This window comes from Geotrypetes seraphini, chromosome 1, assembly GCF_902459505.1.
Source record: "Geotrypetes seraphini chromosome 1, aGeoSer1.1, whole genome shotgun sequence".
Classification (NCBI taxonomy): Eukaryota; Metazoa; Chordata; class Amphibia; order Gymnophiona; family Dermophiidae; genus Geotrypetes; species Geotrypetes seraphini.
The window spans coordinates 9,890,701-9,911,511 of record NC_047084.1 but is presented as its reverse complement, the minus strand read 5'-3'; the positions used below and the strand labels follow the sequence as shown (position 1 = coordinate 9,911,511).

The 20,811-nt window shown below is 43.8% G+C and overlaps 1 protein-coding gene across 1 annotated transcript in view; it reads left to right on the top strand.

The window, feature by feature from the left end:
* Positions 1–20,811, top strand: part of ADGRV1 (adhesion G protein-coupled receptor V1) — a 786,618-nt gene that overhangs the window by 394,349 nt on the left and 371,458 nt on the right. The window contains exons 75-78 of the mRNA XM_033919809.1: positions 138–255; positions 1,351–1,522; positions 12,111–12,353; positions 18,460–18,867. Of these exons, the coding sequence (XP_033775700.1) occupies positions 138–255; positions 1,351–1,522; positions 12,111–12,353; positions 18,460–18,867 (941 nt within the window). The remainder of the gene's footprint in view (positions 1–137; positions 256–1,350; positions 1,523–12,110; positions 12,354–18,459; positions 18,868–20,811) is intronic.

The following is a 20,811-nucleotide window of genomic DNA, read 5'->3' as shown; positions in this document are numbered from 1 at the left end:
TTGATTATGATCATTACAATAGAAAGTTCTAAGTATCATGAAGGGGTTAATAGAGTTGAAATTGATTCTTGAAATCCCTTTCTTTTTTAAAGGCTAATGATTATAGGATGTCTTTGTATTTTGTTGTTGTCATCAAGGAAATGATCATCAAAATGGCATTTTGGGATTCAGCATGGCGTCACAATTCGGCCTAACATTAGATGAAGACTCTGAAAACAGGACAGTTCAGTTGACGCTCATAAGACAACCAGACAGGTATCATGGAACCAACCACTACTCTGCAGCACCTATGACGTTTGAAAATATAATTTAGTCCGAGACACATTTTAGATAGAACTGAGATATCCAGTTTGGGAAGTGTCACGTTGAGCTAGGTACATGCAAAAAGAACATCCATTATACAACATCTAAAATATCAATGGGGTCAAAACGGCAACATAACCATGTATATACCATTACATATTCATTTACATCTGCTATTTTAGAAAGATATATGTCTATCTCCTCAAGGTGTCACAGCACCTAATAACATTTGCCAGTATTATTTTTTTTGTAGTGGGGGAAGGGTGGAGACACTGGGGCCGTGCTCTATTGGCACCTAAGTTAATTGTTTTAATTGTCTATTAACGACTTGGTAATTGACCGCACCATTAAAAACCAATTGAAAACAAATGAAAAGAAAAAGAAGTAGGCGCCCACAAAACACAGCGTTGGAATCGCATCTGTGAAGATGCCCAGTAGCACCGAACATCAAAAGAGGTGTGGTTTTGAGTGAGGTTGTTGTCTGGCACCTCTAAGTGTGATTCTGTGTCAAAGGTAGGTGCCAGAAATGTAGGTCTTTAAAACCATGGCCTACATTTCCAGTGCCTGTCTTCGACACATACTGCGATTCTGAAATCGGTGCCATAATCTGAGTGACACGTGACCGGTGCCATTTTTTCACGCACCTGCCAATTACGGTGACACTTTTAGAATCCGGGCCTGGGGGATTAAGGGGACAATAAAAAATTGAGCAACTTTAAATAAAGGTGAGGAAGCTTTATACATTTTCTGCAGCCTTGTGAAAAAGTGTTCTCATTAGAGTTTATGATTTTTTTTGCATTGACCAAGAGTGACACTGCCTCATAGTGCCTGGTATTTTAACAATTAAAATGCTATTGGGAAACTGTAGTTTTAGCAAGTATTAAAATAAGATGAAGAAGATTCCTCTTTGATCTCATAGTATGTTTTGTGTTATTATCCATGATGTATGCATGAATAGAGAATACATATGGTTGGTCAGGGCTTTTCTGGTATGGCAAACCTTTAACTGCACCTTAATAGCTTTCCCTTGGTACCTTTTAATGTAAGGGTCTTTGAAGATGTGAGTATCTCTTGGTGTGTTACCTTCAATAAAACCACCATTGAGCTCCAGAAGGATGGAATTAACCTGGTGAATGAACTTATGGCTGTGTCTGGAACTGTCACCTGTGCTGCAGGACAGACAAAATGCACCTTCTTTGTGGAAATTAAACCTGACCAGGTTAGTCTCTTTTTCAACCACAGGAAATTAAAGGCACTGTTCATATGCTGGGCTATGAACTTCCAACCACATACTGTTTCCCTATGATGGTATCCTTAGTACTCTACTTCTGGAAGAGAGGTTTTGTTCTAGAATGATTGAAGTAGGATTTTTTTGTGTGAAAAAGGCAGAATTAAAAACACAGAGGGGATGTGATATTTTTTTGTAACACTCATACTGTAATTAGAAAGCAAAAAGAAAAGCCTGCGTTTGGGGGGTTTTATGCATAAAAATCAATGTACCGTACGGAATAATTGACATCAATGACTTTGTATTTGAAAGTATTCCTATCATCCTTATAGTTGGGTTAAATCACTTTAAAAAAACTCTATATTGTTTCAAATGCTGTGCAGATTTCATTTGCTTTGGCTCATTTGTGATGTTAGAAAGCACCCTGTCATGTCATCCCTTTTGGGTGCCTACTTTATTCTCATTCTGATACAATCCCAAAAGTATTGTTCAAAAGAAAAAGTATTTTAAGACTTTTTGAGTGGTCTCACTTTCCATTTCTACTGCAGAAAACTTTAGAAGGAAGGATTCAGGAATTTTATGTCATTATCATAAAAGAGGAAGCAGTTCTAATAAAAACAGTTTTAGAAGCATTCTTATTTAACTTGGTTATTAATTGGGTATGGAAGCTAATTTTAGATCTGTTTCAAAACAATAAAAAATGAACTGTTTGAAATGGCATTGATAACCATTCAGAATGCATTTACCTGTAGGAAGCATCTCCCGGAGGGTGCAGTGAACGAACTAGGGAGTGGAGACTTTTGAAATTACCATATTGTTATGTTATCTGGCTGCTTCTTCTCTGGAGCGCTTCCCTGATAATTCAAGTGCCTATTGCCAACAGGCACTGTTGAGGACACATATTACCATCATGTCCTGAGCCCTGGAGATAAGAATGCGCTCACTCCTGTGGCAATCAGAGGAAGCATCTCCCGGAGGGTCCAGTGAACTAACTAGGGAGTGGAGACTTTTGAAATTGCCATATTATTATATTACCTGGCTGCTTTTTCTCTGGAGCGCTTCCCTGATAATTTGAATGCCTATTGCCAACAGGCACCGTTGAGGACACCTACTACCATTGGGTCCTGAGCCCAGGAGATAAGAATGTGCTCACTCCTGTGGAAATCAGAGGAAGCATCTCCCAGAGGGCACAGTGAACAACTAGGGAGTAGAGACTTTCGAAATTGCCACATTGTTATATTACTTGACTACTTCTTCTCTGGAGCGCTTCCCTGATAATTCGAGTACCTATTACATTACATTACATTAGACATTTCTATTCCGCCATTACCTTGTGGTTCAAGGCGGATTACAAAAGATTTATGAATGGGGGTTACAATGGAAGAACATTTGTCATTTTTAGAGTTGTAAAGAGTAGATCATTAGTCATTTCTAGAGTTGTAAAGAGTAGGTCAATTGTCAGTTCTTGAGTGGTAGAAAGTGGTGAAGAGTAGGTATAGCTTTAAGAATGGAGGGTAACAAGGAAGATCATTTGTCATATCTCAGGTTGTACAGAGAAGGTCAGGTAGTTTCAGTGTGGCGGGAGGAGGGAGGGGGAGGACGGAGTAAGTGGAGTTAGGATTGTTTCAGGAATTTCTTGAAGAGTATAGTTTTTATTTCTTTTCTGAATATCTTGTAGTCTGGGGTGGTTATCAGTAGGTTGGAGATCTGGTTATCTAGTTTTGCGGCTTGAATGGCTAGGAGGCCATTGTATAGTTTTGTCCGTTTTACTTCTTTGATCGGGGGGGTGTGAATTAGAGAGCTGCACGGGATCGGTGATGACGGGAATCCCGTGGGGACGCCCCCTAGGGTCACGGGGATCCCGTGTGGATGCCCCTAGGGTCGTGGGGATCCCGTGGGGACGCCTCCAAGGGTCGTGGTGTTCTTGCAGGGTTGGATGCGAGGCTTGTCTTCTCCCTACCTGCCCTGCCGCAGCATACAGCCGATCGGAACGGAAATCTTCCACGATGTCAGCGCTGACGTCGGAGGGAGGGCTTAATAAAGACCTCCCTCCCTCCGACGTCAGCGCTGACATCGGGAAGACTTCTGTTCCGATCGGCTTTGTGTTGCGATCGGCAGTGGCGTACCAAGGGGGGGTGGGGAGGGCGGTCCGCCCCGGGTGCAGCCATGGGCGGGGGGTGCACAGACGGCCAGGTCCCCTTACCTTTGTGGCGCTTTCTCCGACCGACCGACAACAGGCCCGATCCGACAAACCTCCCTGCCCTGTAGCCGCGAATCTAAATTACTTTCTTACAGCAGCTTCAATACTCCAGATGCTGTAAGAAGGTAATTTAGATTGTAGCAGGGAGGTTTGTCGGACCGGGCCTGTTCTGTTGTCAGTCGGGCGGGGAAGCGCCACAAAGATAAGGGGCAGGGAGGGAGAAAGGGAGGAAAGGTGGAGTGGAGAGGAAAAGACGCTTAAGGTAAAACTGAGGGGGGAGAAGGACGCTGAAAGCACTGGGGAAGACAAAGGGGTGGAGAAGGATGCTGAAAGGACATGGGGAAGCTGGGGGGGGAGAAGGACGCTGAAAGGACATGGGGAAGATGGAGGGGGAGAAGGACGCAGGGAAGACAGGGGGGGAGAAGGACACTGAAAGCACATGGGGAAGACAGAGGGGGAGAAGGACACTGAAAGCACATGGGGAAGACAGAGGGGGGAGAAGGACGCTGAAAGGAAATGGGGAAGAGAGAGTGGGGAGAAGACGCTGGCAGGGAAGAAGACAGAGATGCCAGACTATGGGGGGACAAGAGGGAAGAAGATGGGTGCCAGACCAATTTGGAAGGGGGGAGAAAAGGAGAGGCACAGTAACAGAGCAAATGGAAGACGCAGAGAGAAGAGAGATAGTGGATGGAAGGAATTGAATGAGAACATGAGGAAAGCAGAAACCAGGCAACAAACCAGGAAAAAAATTATATATATATATTTTTTTTTGCTTTAGGATAAAGTAGTATATTAGTTGTGTTGATAAAAATTTATAAACATTAGAGGCTCTGGTAGAAACCCGTTTACAAAGTACAGTGGTACCTTGGATTATGAGCATAATCCGTTCCAGGAGCATGCTCGTAATCCAAAATGCTCGTATATCAAAGCAAGTTTCCCCATAGGAAATAAGGGAAACTTGCTTTGATATGTTCCCACCCCCCACCATCCCCCTCCCGAGGCCAGCAGCGCTGCTCCCCCCCACGAGAACTGGTATTGCTCCCCCCAAAGGCCCCCCTCGCGAACCGGCACCCTCCCCCCCGCGATCCGGCACCCCCCTGCCGCCATCGGGCACCCCCCCGCCGCGACCTGAGATACCCCAACCCACCCGAACCCTCTTCTTACTTCCAGTGTAGCCTCCGCATCGGCATCGGCACCAGCATGTCCTGTGCCCGAAAATCTGCTTCCTGTGCAAGGCCCGGCACAGGAAGCAGATTTTCGGACACAGGACATGCTGGTGCCGATGCCGATGCGGAGGCTACACTGGAAGTAAGAAGAGGGTTCGGGTGGGTTGGGGGGATCTCAGGTTGCGGCGGAGGGGGTGCCTGATGGCGGCGGGGGGGTGCCGGATCGCGGGGGGGAAGGTACCGGTTCGTGGGGGGGGGGGGGCGCTCGTACAGCGAGGCAAGCTCGGTTTAAGAGGCACCAAGTTTGCGAATGTTTTGCTCGTCTTGCAAAACACTCGAAAACCGGTGCACTCGTAAACCGAGGTACCACTGTATGTATATTTCCCAATTAATATTTCCAAATTAATAAAGTCTTTTTGTTTATTTGTAAATGGGTTTCTACCAGAGCCTTTAATTCAGTAGCATAATTAAATGAAATAACTATTTCTGTAGTTTATAGGGACGGGTGGGAATGGAGGGGATTCCTCGCGGGGACGGGTGGGATTCCTCACGTGGACGGGTGGAGACGGGTGGGATTTCTGTCCTTGCGCAACTCTCTAGTGTGAATGGGGAGTGCGTTTTTCTATGTCTGGTTGAGGTTGCTTGGATGAGGCAGTTGTTCAGGTAGGATAGGCTGTCTTCATTTAGGGTTTTGAATAACATACAGTAGAATTTAAATAGTATTCTTTCTTGGATTGGTAGCCAGTGGTAGTGTGAGTTGATGTATGCTTCTGTGATATGGTCATGTTTCCTCAATGAGTAGATGAGTCTCAGAGCTGTATTTTGGATTGTTTGTAGTTGCTTGGTCATAGTAGCAGTGCAGGGGAGGTAAAGGATTTTGCAGTAGTCTAGCAGTCCTAGGATTAGGGATTGCACTATAAGCTGGAATTGTGATCTTTCAAAGAATTCCCGGACTTGTCTCAGGTCTCTCATGATTGCAAAGCATTTCTGTATTGTTTTATTTATTTGCGGTTGAATGGTACAGCATCTGTCTATTGTCATTCTTAGTAGTTTTATGGTGGTTTGGATGGGGTAGTTGATTGAGTTGAGTTTTATATTGGTTATGGTTGCGACTTTATCATTTTCGAGGAGGATGAATTTAGTTTTGTCTGGGTTGAGTTTCAGTTTGTGATCTTTCATCGTAACTGTTTCTAGTGTTCGGTGTAGTATATTTGTCATGGTGGTCTTTGGCTGATCAAATGGTATGAGAATGGTAATGTCATCCACATAACTATAGGTGGTTATGCCTAGATTATCCAGATATGTTCTGAGAGAGGCAGTGTATAGGTTGAAAAGAGTAGGGGATAGTGGGGATCCCTGTGGAGTTATTGGAGCAGCAAATATTTGCGATAAGTCCAACACAAATATTTTCATTTCTATTTATTGTGTTTTGTTATGGGTAAACGTAAGGGTAAATTTTGAGTCTCAACCCCAGTAACAACAGGACCTATGGATAAACATTTGACTTTACCTGGGAATCCAAAACTTCTGGACAGACTTGATTCAGTTTCAAGAGCTTCATTAAGCTCCCCAGATCATACCCCTCCCCTCCCTCCTAATCTTCCTGGGGGCTTAAAACCAAATGGCTCACAAGCAGCTTCTTTGAAAGCCTCCAACCCTCAACTGGCTTCGGAGATTGTATTTTCTAAGATGCCGCGAATTTGTGCTGAATCCGTTAGCCAGTTGGAGGGTTTGGAAGAAAACCCTAATGAAGTTACCTTAAAAGATTTGTGGACTTTAAATATGAGAATGGAGCTAATGTTGAAAAAGGTTTCAAATCAGGTACAGATATTTTCCAAGGAAGTAGTGGACAACTTGGGGAACGTAGATGCTAACATGGGGAATCTAGATAAATGTATGCTTTTGATGGTCCTCAGCAGTCACTTGTTTTTGGATCATCCAGCCCAGTCGGTGTTCCTGAAATTGTTTTGTGAATTGCGTCCATCCTACTTTGCATGCCGTTCTTCCTCATTTGCATGCGTGGATCAGATCGGATCGGAGGATGAATGGCACAGAGGTTAGTGAATTGGGTCGGAGGAAAATTGGGTCAGTACACGATCGGTGGGCTTAGTGAATCTAGCGCTAAATGTCTAGTTTTGTGTTTTGTCCAGCCTGTGGGGTAAAATATGTGTTCTTTTGTTGAAAATTGTATTGCAGTTTGTTGAGAATCTCTTTGGGCTAGATTCACTAAGCCCAAAGCTCTGATCCAATCCGTGAGCGATCCGATCTGTGGCCAGGGGGCTGACTCACGAAGCACCCTCATGCAAATGCAACGCCAATGCAATCCCAATGCATGCACAGACCATCTTCTTTGCCTGTAGATGGTTTGCACATGTGCTCCGTGCTTCGAGTTTTGCAGAGATCGCCGCTGCAGTACAGTGGCGCACCAAGGAGAAAGGGTAGGAAAAGACATGCATAGCCAGAAGGATTTTCACGAGCCTGTGCCACCCCACCTCTCCTGCTCTCTGCCGCCCTTCCCTGAAGTGCAGCCCTGCTTTAAACCCACTGGTTAAAACCATGGACTCGCACTATGGGGAAGGGCGGCAGAGAGCAGGAGAATCAGGGAGCTGATTCCTTTTGGGGGTGAGAGCAGAGCGGCAGACATGCAGCCAGGGCGGCAGAGAGCAGGATTTTTTCTGCAGGGCAGGGATTTTAGGGCGTCAGAGAGCAGGGAAAGATGTGAGCGACTGGTCGTCAGCAGTTGCTTGTTTTTTGATCACCCAGCCCAGTCACTGTTCCTTAAATTGTTTAGTGAATCGCTGCCTTCCTACATTTGCATGCCATTTCCCTCATTTGCATGCACGGATCGGATTGGAAGTTGATTGGCACCAAGGTTAGTGAATTTGGTCGGCTAACAATCGGGTCGCAAAGAGGTTGGGACATGATCGATGTCCTTAGTGCAGGGGTGTCCAATGTCGGTCCTCGAGGGCCGCAATCCAGTCGGGTTTTCAGGATTTCCCCAATGAATATGCATGAGATCTATTAGCATACAATGAAAGCAGTGCATGCAAATAGACCTCATGTATATTCATTGGGGAAATCCTGAAAATCCGACTGGACTGCGGCCCTCGAGGACCGATATTGGACACCCCTGCCTTAGTGAATCTAGCCCTTTGTTGTAGAAGTGTACTTTAAAACGGAATTTCCTAAAGAATTCTTCTAGGTCTGAGTAGAGTTAAATTTCATCCATTTTGCCTAAAGGGCAAAATAAGAGACCCTTTGATAGTACAGAGGTCTCCTGTTGTGATAATTGGTAGTTGGAGGGGCTTACTACCCCCATTTGATTAGCACTTCTATCAGTGTGTTCAGTGGGAGATTTCATGCAGATAATTGGCTAGTTTACCTAATCACCTTGTCTGTTTGAATTCTGATTTTCATGTTCCTCAGGAGGATTGGAAAATGTGTCTAAGTTTGGGTCTGTTCCAGCAGGTGTTGCATCGTCAATGATCTGGGATGAGGTGCTGTTCTCTATGTGGTCCTGTAGGAGAGAAGTCAGCTTTTTGTCTTATTTATTTATTTTTTTTTTGTGAATGGCAATGTGTTGTTTCTTGGCTTGGGTTTCCTGCAAGTATTTTTATAGTTGGCTCCTGATGTTGGGATTTAGCTCTGATATATTCTTTTTTTATTTTTTTATTTTTCTGGGATTTTATTGTTTCCTTCTTTTTGTAATATTGATGTATAAGTACATTTGCAGAGTTTTCTGCATAGTCAGAATTATAAGTGGCGGACAAAGGATTTTTGATCTTGAGTCCTTTGGGAATCATTTCATTCTTCTTGCAGATTGTCAGAAAATAGAAGTGACTGTTCAGTTTAGTTTATTTTCCATAAGCTTGTTCATTTGCTTTTTCATGTCGCTGTATGTGGTATCTTCTGTCTTGAGAGAAATGGTGTGGCAGCCATGTTAGTCCACTCTTAAAAATAATATGTAGAAATAAAACAAAACAAAAAAGAATCCAAGTGATACCTTTTTTATCGGACTAACTGAAGCATGGTCAGATAAGCTTTTGAAGGTAATCCTTTATCAGATCAAAGATAAGCAAATGAAGACAGCTATCAGTATATGAGTAAAACATCACAGTGTTCAAATGCCAGTCTTACATGAAGAAGGAGGGAGGGAAGGGGGAGGGAGATAAGGAAGTGTGATTTTAAGGTATCAGAGCAGTAAAAATTATGGGCTAGATACACTAAAGATACCGAATGGATCGTTGTTGATCGATTCTCTAGCAACAATCGATTCGCCATCAAGTTTGCATGCAAATGATTTGCATGGAGGTTCAAATTATTTGCATGCAAACGCAACGGATCAATCGCTCAGTGAGCAACTGACACATGCACAGAGCCCTAACAGTAGGGACAGGGGAAGCAGCCTCCTGTCACTGCTGTTAGAGATTCTTTTTTTTTTAATGGCACAGATGTTATATATGTGTTATCCATGCACAATCTGTCCCATTAAAAAAAAGAAAAAATCTCCCCAACGTCAAGGCCATCCCTGTGCCAGGCACCCCTGAGCCAAGGTCCCCCCCACCCCAAAACAAATGGTAGGAGGAATCCCCACTCTATCCTGCCACCGGATGTCCTTGGGAAGGACCTTAGGCAACTTAACCAATCAGGGCCTTTGAACCCTCCCTGATTCCAACTTTTAATAAAAGGTATTGGGAGGTATGGAGGGGAGTGTCCTATGGCAGGAGGGAGTGGGCATCCCTCCTGCCATTTCTTTTGGGTTGGGGGGACAGTGGCTCAGGGGTGCCCGGCACGGGGGGGGGGGGGGGGGAATTTTCTCTCATGCCGAGTTTGTTGGGGGGGTCATTGGGGAGGGCCATTATCGGCAGTGGGGGAATTTTTAAAATTTGTTTTTATGGGACAGATATTTTGCATGTGAAAAGAAATGAAAAAACCCCCGAAAAACAAAAACAGGCAGACCTGCTGGTTTTTCCGATCGCTAAAACCCCTTTTATTTTTTTTATTTTTATTTTTTTTGGGGAGAATAGCCAAGCGATGTTAGTACATCAATCGCTTGGCTACTTTGCATGGGGTTTTGGCTAATTTGCATGGTCGGATTGGAAAATGGGTGATCGAGGGGAAAAACACATGGTGGGCCATTTTGTGCATTGGGTCAGTAAAAGCGATTGTCACTAAAGCGTAGCACAAAATATTTTATCATTTTGATCTCAAGTCTTACATTCCTAGATTGTCTTAAAATTTCCTTTTAATATTCTCACCATAAAATCATTGATGCAGTGTGTTGGTTTTCCAAAATGTTGTCCCACGGAGGTGATATCCTGGTTGGTGTTGGAATTTTTAATATGATATCTGTGTAAGTTAATTCTAATCTTTAGCATCTGGCTTGAAGGAGAAATTAAAAGAGATCTGATACTCCTTGGGTAATGGAGCTGACAATATAGGGGAAAGGCACAAACCTGTCTAAGAACATATCCTCTTCTATAATGAACCTACAATCCTGGGCCCACACTGTGCAAATGAAATTGAATGAGTCCAAAACAATGACTTCTTTGGCTTGGCCCAAAACTAGACCACCTACCCCCCTCCATCCCACTACTCTCTGGCTCCTCTCTGCAGCTTGAGTTCTCGAGCAATGTCTTGGGCGTCATCATTGATTCCACATTGTCCTTCAATGACCATCTCCAACCCTTGGTAAAAAAATGCTTTTTCAGCCTTCACATGCTGAGGAAAGTTAGATCCTGTTTCCATCAAAAACATTTTACCCTCCTTGTCCAATCCATCATCCTTTCCAGATTGGACTATTGCAACTCTATTTACTTAAGCCTAATTAAGAAAAACCTCCACAGACTTCAGCGGATTCAAAATGTCGCGGCCAAGTTCATCTTCGCTAAAAGTAAATTTGACTATGTTTCCCTGCTCCTGGCCAAGCTTCACTGGCTTCCGATAATCGCCAGCGTCCACTACAAATGCGCCTGTTTAGCTTTCAAAATCCTACACGGTATCCTCCCTCCCTTCATCCCTCTTTCTTGGAATTCCTCAAACCCTAATACCACCAGATCCTCCCACAAATTAAAACTACAGTGGTGCCTCGCATAACGGACGCCTCGCACAGCGAACGCTGCGCATAACGAACTTTTTGTCTTGCTCCCTATAACGAACTTCGTTTCACACAACGAAGTCACCCGAGGGGCCCGGGGGGGGGCGGAACTACTCTCGCCGCTTCCTAATGTGAGCCGGGAACAGCAGCACCCTCCTGTCTGAATGCAGTGTTCCATCATCTCCCTCCACCTTACCTTAGATGCCGAGTTTTCCGGCTTTCTTTTTCGGCCAGCCACACACTTTCAAAGAGCAGCACATGCGCGCATGCTCTGTTGTTCAATCTTCTCCTCTGACGCAACCGGAAACCGGAAGTTGCAGGAGAGGAGAACATTGATCAACTCCAGCAGCTGCGCGTGCACAGCTTTTTGAAAGCGTGCGGCTGGGTGAAAAAGAAAGCTGGCAAACTCTGCATATAAGGTGAGGTGGAGGGAGGGAAATGTAGGGCTGCAGAACGAATTATTTTGTTTTACATGTATTCTTATGGGAAAACAGGGCTGCAGAACGAATTATTTTGTTTTACATGTATTCTTATGGGAAAACGCGTTTCACACAACAAACTTTTCGCATAACAAACTTGCTCCTGGAACGAATTAAGTTCGTTGTGTGAGGCACCACTGTATTCTTCCCCTCGCTAAAAGGCATTTCCCACACAGAAAAGCTAGGGACCTCCCTCCCCTTCAAAATCACTGAGCTCTGGAACAACCTTACCTCCCCTCTTCAGAACTTGAGCTCTCTCCAAGTTTTCCGCAAACATCAGAAAACCTGGCTTTTCTCAAAAATGTAAGCCTCTCTCCAACCTAGATATCAAAAACTCTTATATCTGGCATCCCAAAAACTCTTATATCTGGCATCCCAAGTCCTCTACATATTCTTCACACTTCTACCTCTAACTCTTTGTTGTAGTTCCTTCCTATTTCATCTACTGTAAACCGCACCGAGCTCTATGAACGTGGAGATGATGCAGTATACAAACCTAAGGATTAGATTAGATTAGATTAGATGTTTGTGATAAGAGTTAAAAGAAAGCTGCACTGAGTGGTCATATGAAGAATGCAAGAAGTCTGACTAGTGCCTAGATATTGCAACGATATGATGATTGTTCCACTCTTTACAGGTACCTGAATCTGAAACCTACTTTTTTGTTGAACTCTGTGCAGTTAGTGCAGGAGCAGCACTAGACAACAGTGCCAAATTTGCCCACATAATGATTCTTGAAAGTGATTCTCCTCGAGGTTGGATCTACTTTGCTGTGGGATCTCGAATGGCTGTGGCTCACAAGAAGACCACTGTAATCAATCTACAGGTGTCCAGAGATTTTAATATAGGTGTGCCCATCTCTGTTGACTACAGTACACAGGTAAGACTGCACCACTCTAGTTTTTCAGTAAGACAAGCAGAGATATTAAGCAATTCAGTAATGTAGCTCTACTCTAAATACATTAAGGAAATATGTAATTAAAAATAGATGGCCCAGTTTTCAAAAGAACTTAAATGTTCACTGGTGGGTGATAAAATTTTAATTTTGTGTATTTTCAAAACTTATACAGACAGTATTGGGTAGAAAATTGACTGAAGGGCCTGGTACTATCTATGTGGAAAGGCACTGGATATGGGACAGTGCAAGGGTGGACTAAAAAAATTGTCCATTTAATGGTGATTTTTAGTTGCTAAATGCTAAAGGCCTCCTAAATGGAAGGTCTAAACTAAGGACTCGAGGAGGCGGTAGCAGCTAGTGCACGCGGCATTTTAGCGCGCGCTATTCCATGCGTTAAAGCTCTAACGCACCTTTGTAAAAGGAGCCCTTAGTGAATAGAGCCAGCATTGTGACCACTATGGTTGTCCACAAAATCCTAAAGTTGGAAAAACTGTGTGAATTGAAGTTTTACCCATGAATTTGATAAGAATTTTTTTTTTTAGTTCAAAATTTTTTTATTGATTTAGTACATAAAAGCACAATAAATGTGTTTAAAGCCCATCCTGGAGTCCCTCAAAGCCACTGGTTACATAAAGCTCTGTTTTTCTTAAAATGTGCTATTAATTGGCTTAATGGAGCAAATTTCTTGGTATTAAAGCACATTTGTGTACTTTCACACTCGGCAATGATACATTGATAAAAAGACATTTTATGTCAAATCTATTTTATTAAAAAATAACAATAAATCATTACAGAAATAATACTACAGAGTCTCCAATATGCTTATTATATAACAAGTGGTATTGGATTCCTTAGAACCCCACTAATGCAGTGTTATAACCACAGAAGAATAGGAAAACATTCTCCTGATGATAAAAAGACATTTTATGAAGAAAAAAAAAAAAATCAAGCTGTATTTTATTAAATGAACCTTCAATATCTGCACTTTATTGTGGAAAATAATAGAAATTTAACATTGCTACTAGCTAAACATGTACACTTTGGTGTAGTCATCTGTCAATGGCGTTCCAAACACTCAGGCATTCAGGGCCTGATTCTGTATAGGACGCCGATATCAGCAGCCGCCAATCGCGCGTCAGTCACGCAGCAGTGTCCTATTTAGAATCGGACACTCTCAGACAGATGCCTTAAACATAGGTCAGCATTTTGTAGGCCTACATTTAAGCCTGCCCAAAGCCACTTCCAAGCGAAACCACACCTATGCCCCACCTTGGGCGTTCTTAAATGTACCTGCTATCCTCACAGGCATCCTTCCTCAACCACATTTTTTCTAAAAATGTGCATCCTGATTTGCTGCCGGACGACGGTAGCACATCTAACGCCACCTAAAATTGGGACACACGGTTTGAGAATCAGCCCCCTCAATGTCTTCAACTCCTTGCAACAAGGCCTCATGCTGCACTGTGTATACTGAATGCTATTCTATAGCAAGCGATCTGGGCTTGCAATGCCCTTTGTAAAATAGTGTTTACAGCAGATTCCCGTGCCCAACTTTGGGTTTGAGGACCTATACGTGCTGAAACCTGGTATAAACCCTGGTGTGCAAGTTCTATAGCACTGCACCCAAACATTGGGAATGCCCCAGATCCACCATCACCCCTCCCCCCATGGCCATGACCCCTTTTGAGTTCTAAGCAATAAATTAGAATAGAATGTAGGCAAATGAGCACACAAGTCCAAATTAGTGCTAAGTAAGTGCCAATTAAATCCAATTAATGCCAATAATTGATTGTTAGCATCCAACTGACTTATTAGTTTACACATACATCTGGGCTCTGCACCCAAATTTGGGCACCCAACTTTGGGTGATCTATATAGAATCAGAAGGTAGATGTATTGTTTCACAAATGCACCTGCTGTTACCTGTGTGACATGAGAGCCCATACTGATTTGAAAAGGGACAAAAAATAGAATATTAGCCAAGGCCAAACAGAAACATTGAGATATCATATTATTTGCTTGAAAGCACTTAGGCCCAGATTCTGTATAGGATGGCCCAGGAGGGGCGACCAATACAGAATCAGGCCTACACTAACCCCAATTCTGTAACCGGCGTCCATGTTACAGACTCGGGTTAGAGTAGACGCAGCCACTACACTTATCGCGGCAAGGGATCTCCCTGATGCGATAAGTATAGTGGCCCCCTGTCCGATTGCCGGCAAGAGAGTGCCCAACCCCTCCTGCCGGAACGCCGCCCTCCCTCCCAACACTACCGATCACCGACAGGAGGGTGCCCAATCCCTCCTGCCGGAAGATCCCCCCCCCCGACACTACCGATCACCGGCAGGAGGGTGCCCAATCCCTCCTGCCGGAAGATCCCCCCCCGACACTACCGATCACCGGCAGGAGGGTGCCCAATCCCTCCTGCCGTAAGACGCCCCCCTCCGGACGCCCCTCCTGCGCTAAAAGCCCTCCACCCGCGCTAACAGCCACAAATGACCACCCCTAACTTCCCCCCCAAATAACCTCCTCCCCAAACTAACCTTTAATTGTTGGCCGGCCAGCCGGATCTTGGTACCATCCAGCCGACAGGCCCACCTCGTCGAAATGAGGTGGGCCCGCCCCTTCCCGGCCCATCCCGCGAAGCCTAAGGCCTGATTGGCCCAGGCTCTAGAAGCCTGGACTAATCAGGCCTTAGGCATAGCGGGTCCGCCCATCCCCACTAAGTCTAAGGCCTGAGATTCTTGCTGCTTATCTCTGCTCCGAGCTGACAAAAGGGCCAACTGTCCCTACCAGTGTACCCTCTAAGGTACAGCATGCACAACCACACACTGTTCTTAATGTGGCCATGCATCATTCCTGAATCTGCTACAGGAGAAATACAGGAATCTATGCCACTGGAAATACTGCTCAGTGAAATCAAATGAAGTAGCGACCACGTTCTTAAGTATGAGTCTTACTTAAGTCGGGTGTCTGTAACTCACAGACTGCCTGTAATTGTATTCAGGAATTTTTAATTACAGTAGTATTCCTGATGCAGGCACAAGCTGAAACACAGCCGTGTCAGGTCATTGAATTATTGTTCTTCAGAGGGACTCTTATTCATCTTCATTGTCATCTTCACTTTTACTTGGACTGGCAGATCAAATGATTTATAGAATCTAAAATTTTAACAGTCAATATTCCATGAACAGTGGTCAGAATTTTTTAAAGGCATTTACTGTTGCCAGCTAAATTAGACCTAATGCCAAGCTGTCTCTAGTCAATGGCATTGAATATGTAGGGCTATCCAGGCTCGAGATGGCTGCCGGTTCTTAATTGGGTCCTGGCCAACGTTCAATTGGGACCCACATAAGGATATGTCATGTTCCCTCATCCCCTAATTCTGATGACCCATCGTGGACTCCTCCCAACAAAGCTCTGATTCCCTTCCCAGATCCCTACAACATGACAAGCCCCCCTCCTGACTCTTCACAACATAGCATCCATCCCCCCAACAAGTTTGACTCCCCCTAACATGGTAAGCCTACCCTTCCCCCATCAAGGTCTTACCCCTCTCTGGACCCTCCCAACATAAAGCCTTCCCTTCAGTCAAATATGGCACTATTTTTGCATTGCTAAAGCCAGGAACATTCTTATAATATACATGACTGCAAAAACATAAAGTACATGTGTTTTCACTGCAGGAGTTACTAACTCACAGTAAATATCACTACAGTAAAATGAGCTACTTTACCATAGCTCAGTAATTACTCATCATACTTGATTAGGGAATAATAAAGAAGTGAGATTAAGAGTTAGGATGAATAGAAGAATTAAAAAGCAGGATGGAAATATTGGAGCAACCTATAGGGACTGTAGGAGAAAATATAGGTATGATCACGAGAAATGAGATGGTACAGATTTGGGAAGAAGGGTCATTTGTTCAGACAGCTACATGAATATCACACCAAAAAGGGCTCTACTTAAAAAAAGTTTATCTGCAGGCAGGCTGCCCCAGTACTTATAGTGGCAAAATAAATCAATTTAGTCTTAAAATTGTATTACAGCCCCTGAAGTCAATTTATTTGGCGACAGAAGTAGAAAAGGTCACTGACAGTAACAGGGTTAGCACATCATTATTTTTATCTGAGCTACACTTTTTAAAATATCAAATGTCATTCTTCACTTGCTTTTGTTTTTGCTTCCTGCTTATTCTGGGAATTTGTTTGGAAGAGAGAATATAAGAGCTGCTGCCAAGGACAGGCAAATACATGTGTTTTTGTTACCAAACAGGAAGGGGGTCAAGTAAGAGTCATTTAAACAGCTCTACCTACATGCAGAAATCAGTTGGAATGAAATGTAAAAGCAACAGATAATAATGGTGTTTCCCATCATGCTGTTCAGTCATCTAAACATTTATCTATTTTATTTATGTCGACATAATTATCCCATTTACAGCTGCCCAAAGCAATTTAGGACATCTAATTTTAAATAAAAAGTGTGCGACTTCAAACCAAGAGATTAACAAGGCAATGGCATGAAATGAAGAAAACAAATGAAATGTAAAATTAAAGCACACAGAACTGGCATGCTAACTGGGGAAAGCCTGCTTGACACATGTGCACAGAAGTTGCCTTACTGAGCACATGACCAAAGAAAACAGAAGTCTTGGAACAGCTGTGTATGTTACAAAACTGGCATTTGGCACTTGCTGCCCCCCCCCCACCCCTCCACACACACACTTCCTCTCAAGACACCTGCAAGTTCCACAAAGACCTGCTGCTCTTTGAGAATTGTGGATTTTATTAACGGCCACAGCCATAAATGCTAACTACAAACATCTTCAGGCAGCAAATACCAACATTTCAAAACTATTGGCAGTGAACATTTTAGATACTATTGCACAATATCATATTGCAAACTCATCCGTGGATAATGCCCAGCATATCTGGCTATCGTTCTTCTCCTGGGAGTGGCCAACTACGAAAGGTAGGGGGGGTTCAGGTGGGCTGGGTGGACTGGACTAGGGGGTGGGGGTCAGGCGACCTACCTTGGCAGCAGGGTTTGGGGGTGTCTGGCAGGAGGGATTGGACATCCCTCCTGCCGGAGAACATTGCGGGGGATCATGGCAGGTTTGGGTAGGAGGGACTGAGCATCCCTCTTGCCTTGATTGTTGTGTGTGTGTATGTGGGGGGGGGGGGGGAGAACGGGTTTCCTGGGCCACTGAACTGATTGCAGCAGACCCGATCAACTCAGTGGCCCGATCCGTAACTTATACCTATTTTGACTTGTCTAAGTCAAAACTTATAAGTTCCGTCCAGGCATCCTGTTAAAGTTTTTGATTATGGCTGCCGGACAACTAAATCTAGGTCAGTCCACATCCCGCCCACGTCCTGCCCTATCCACTTCTTCAAAAACACCCCTTTTCACTCTGGGCGCACAGAGGCAGTCAAAAGGCCTGAGCTGGTTTTAGATACGTCTAAAACCAGTTCGATTATCGGTACTTGGACATCCAAGTGCCAATTTAGGAGGGTTTTTAGATGCATTTTCTTTTTGATTATGAGCCCCTTAGTCTACATCTGGACAGAAAGAAAACATTTTCACATTCCAAGTGTCCTACTCCTCCCCTCACCACACGTGGCTCCCCTTCCTGCTTTCGGCGTTTGCCTGGTATTTCTCCAATGACACAACTTCCTGTTTCTGCCCGGGTGGACCGCGGTAGACGGAAAGCCGGAAGGGGAGCAGCGGGCAATGTCACTGAATTATTGCCGAGGCCAGCAGTTTTATCAGCTTGGTGGATGGTAAAAGAGACATTGTACCGGACAGGAGAGAAGGGTGAGAACATGTTGGGCCTGGCTTTTTTTTTAAACTTTTTTTTTTAAAAGTACAAAGCAGGGGATATTAAATAAGAAGTGCTAGATTGGGCATGGGGGGGGATGTTTAATTTCATGGTTATTACTAAAAATATTTTTTTTACATGGGGGGGGTGTTAAAAAATGATCGGCTCCAGATGTCACATACCCTAGATATGCCACAGGTTCCATCAGCTCTGTTTATAATGTCATTATCTCACAGTAAGTATCTAATTCTGTCTTTTTTTCATAAGGAACTGAAAACAGCTGAAGCAGTGGGCCGGTCGCTGATATCACCAGCTATTGCTGGTAAGGATTTTGTCAAGTCTGAGGGAGTGTTAACTTTCGAAGCTGGACAGCAAATCTCAGTACTCTATGTCAGTCTAATACCAGAGCTGAGATCTATCAATCTGTTCCCCAAACGTTTCCAGATTGTGCTCAGTAATGCCACCGGGGGTGCCAAAGTTAGTGAGGCATATGGCACTGCCAATGTTACGATTGTCTCAGATCCTGAGTCCCAGTCAGTTTGGGGATTGGTTGACCAATTGTGCCAGCCTCTTGATGACTCCATTTTGGACACAGTGCTCCAGAATCTGAACAACCAAGCAGCTACTGAAACTACAGAAGAGCAGCTCAGTGCGGTCATGAATATAATGGATCTGGTAAGCATACAATTACAATAACTAAAGACTGCTAGAAACCCGCTGTGACATTTGCCAAGTGCCATTAAATGTGTTGAATGTCAGCAGAAACTGTATATAGATTCAGCAATTTGTGGAAATTGAAATGGTGTACTTCACAACCCATGGTCCTGGAGCTAGGCTCACTGGGCTTTTAAGGTAAACCTCATGAGGGTCATTCTATAACTGGGTAGAGGCACCCATTATGATGCCTATTTCAAGCCAATTCTGTGCTAGAAAGATTGTAAATCATAATATCCTCTACTTTACAAGGTATCTGTACACAACACCCATGCTCCTCTACTCAAACTGTGTCCATGTTCATTCTCACCACCAAAGGACGTGCCATCAAATCATAGCAAATGTATTTCTCTAATGATGAACAGAATACAATTCCTCATAGCATGGGTGATATCACCAACAGAGCCTGTGCAGGAAAATTCTTCAGTTTAGCATACACTCCAAAGCTTTAAAGTTGCTCCATCTCTTGCTGTTGCACAGGACCACCTCAGTCTTTGTTTTTCTTTGAAGCCAGTTAGTCACATGCCACTGAAACTTGCCTGAAGATATCTGTAAAACATTTTTGTAAGTTGTGTTGTTTCCAAGGTAGGGAGAACTAGAGGGCACTCTCTAAAGTTAAAAGGGGATAGATTCCGTACAAACGTAAGGAAGTTCTTCCTCACCCAGAGAGTGGTAGAAAACTGTAACGCTGAACAAGAACGTGCGCTGGTAGGGCTAGTCTCAGTTGGGGCGCTGGTCTTTGACCAGAGGGCCGTCGCACGAGCGGACTGCTGGGCATGATGGACCACTGGTCTGACCCAGTAGTGGCAATTCTTATGTTCTTATGTTGAATCTTCCATCAACTTTAAGAAGTGCACCTGATGCAATAAGGCCATTTCTATACGGATATTCATAACCGGTACCTACAATGCCCAGGAAAAGGCCATAATCCCTCTCATTGTAAAATATAATAATAATAATAATTTATTTCTTATATACTGCTATACCGTGAAGTTCGAAGCGGTTTACAATAAAGATACATTTGACAGTACATGGGATAGAAACGGTTTACCATAAAGATACGTTTAGTCAGTACATGGGATGCAAGTGGTTTACATTAAAGATTCATTTTGTCAGTACATGGGATGCAAGTGGGTTACAGTAAAGATATATTTTGTCAGTACATGGGGTGCAAGTGGGTTACAATACAAGTGGTTTACTATCAAGGTGCATTTTGTCAGTGTAAGGGATACAGGTGGGTTACCATAAAGATAGATTTAGTCAGTACATGGGTTACAATAAAGATACGTTTTGTTAGTACATGGGGTGCAGGTGGGTTACAATAAAGATACATTATGTCAGTACATGAGATTCATGGAGATTCATGGAGTACATGGAAAGTATAATTAGTTTCGGGCCTTGGAATTAGGGGGCGAGGTGGAAGGGTCATGGCAAGGAAGAGTTGGGTATGGGAATTTAGAATTTGTTAAACAGTCGAGTTTTCAGGGATTTTCTAAAGTCTGCGTATTAAATAGGTTTGTTCTGCGAGTGCTCTTGTTGGACTCTCAGAACAAACCTATTTAATTACCCCTCCTTGAAATCTTACCAATACAAAAAGTTTCTAGATAGAATGTTATCATTCCAGGCAGCTAGGCTGAACACATGGCTTGGAAAGCCCATACTTGAGGCCACTACATACGCAAACTTTAGAAAATCCCTGAAAACTCGACTGTTTAACAAATTCTAAATTCCCATACCCAACTCTTCCTCGCCTTGACCCTTCCACCTCGCCCCCTAATTCCAAGGCCCAAAACTAATTATACTTCACAGATGTCCAAGTGATGTCTTCATGAATGAGCTAAGCAGTGTAAACATATTTCTGGTGCTAGACTTTGCCATCAGAAGCATCAGTCATCTTGGATCTGC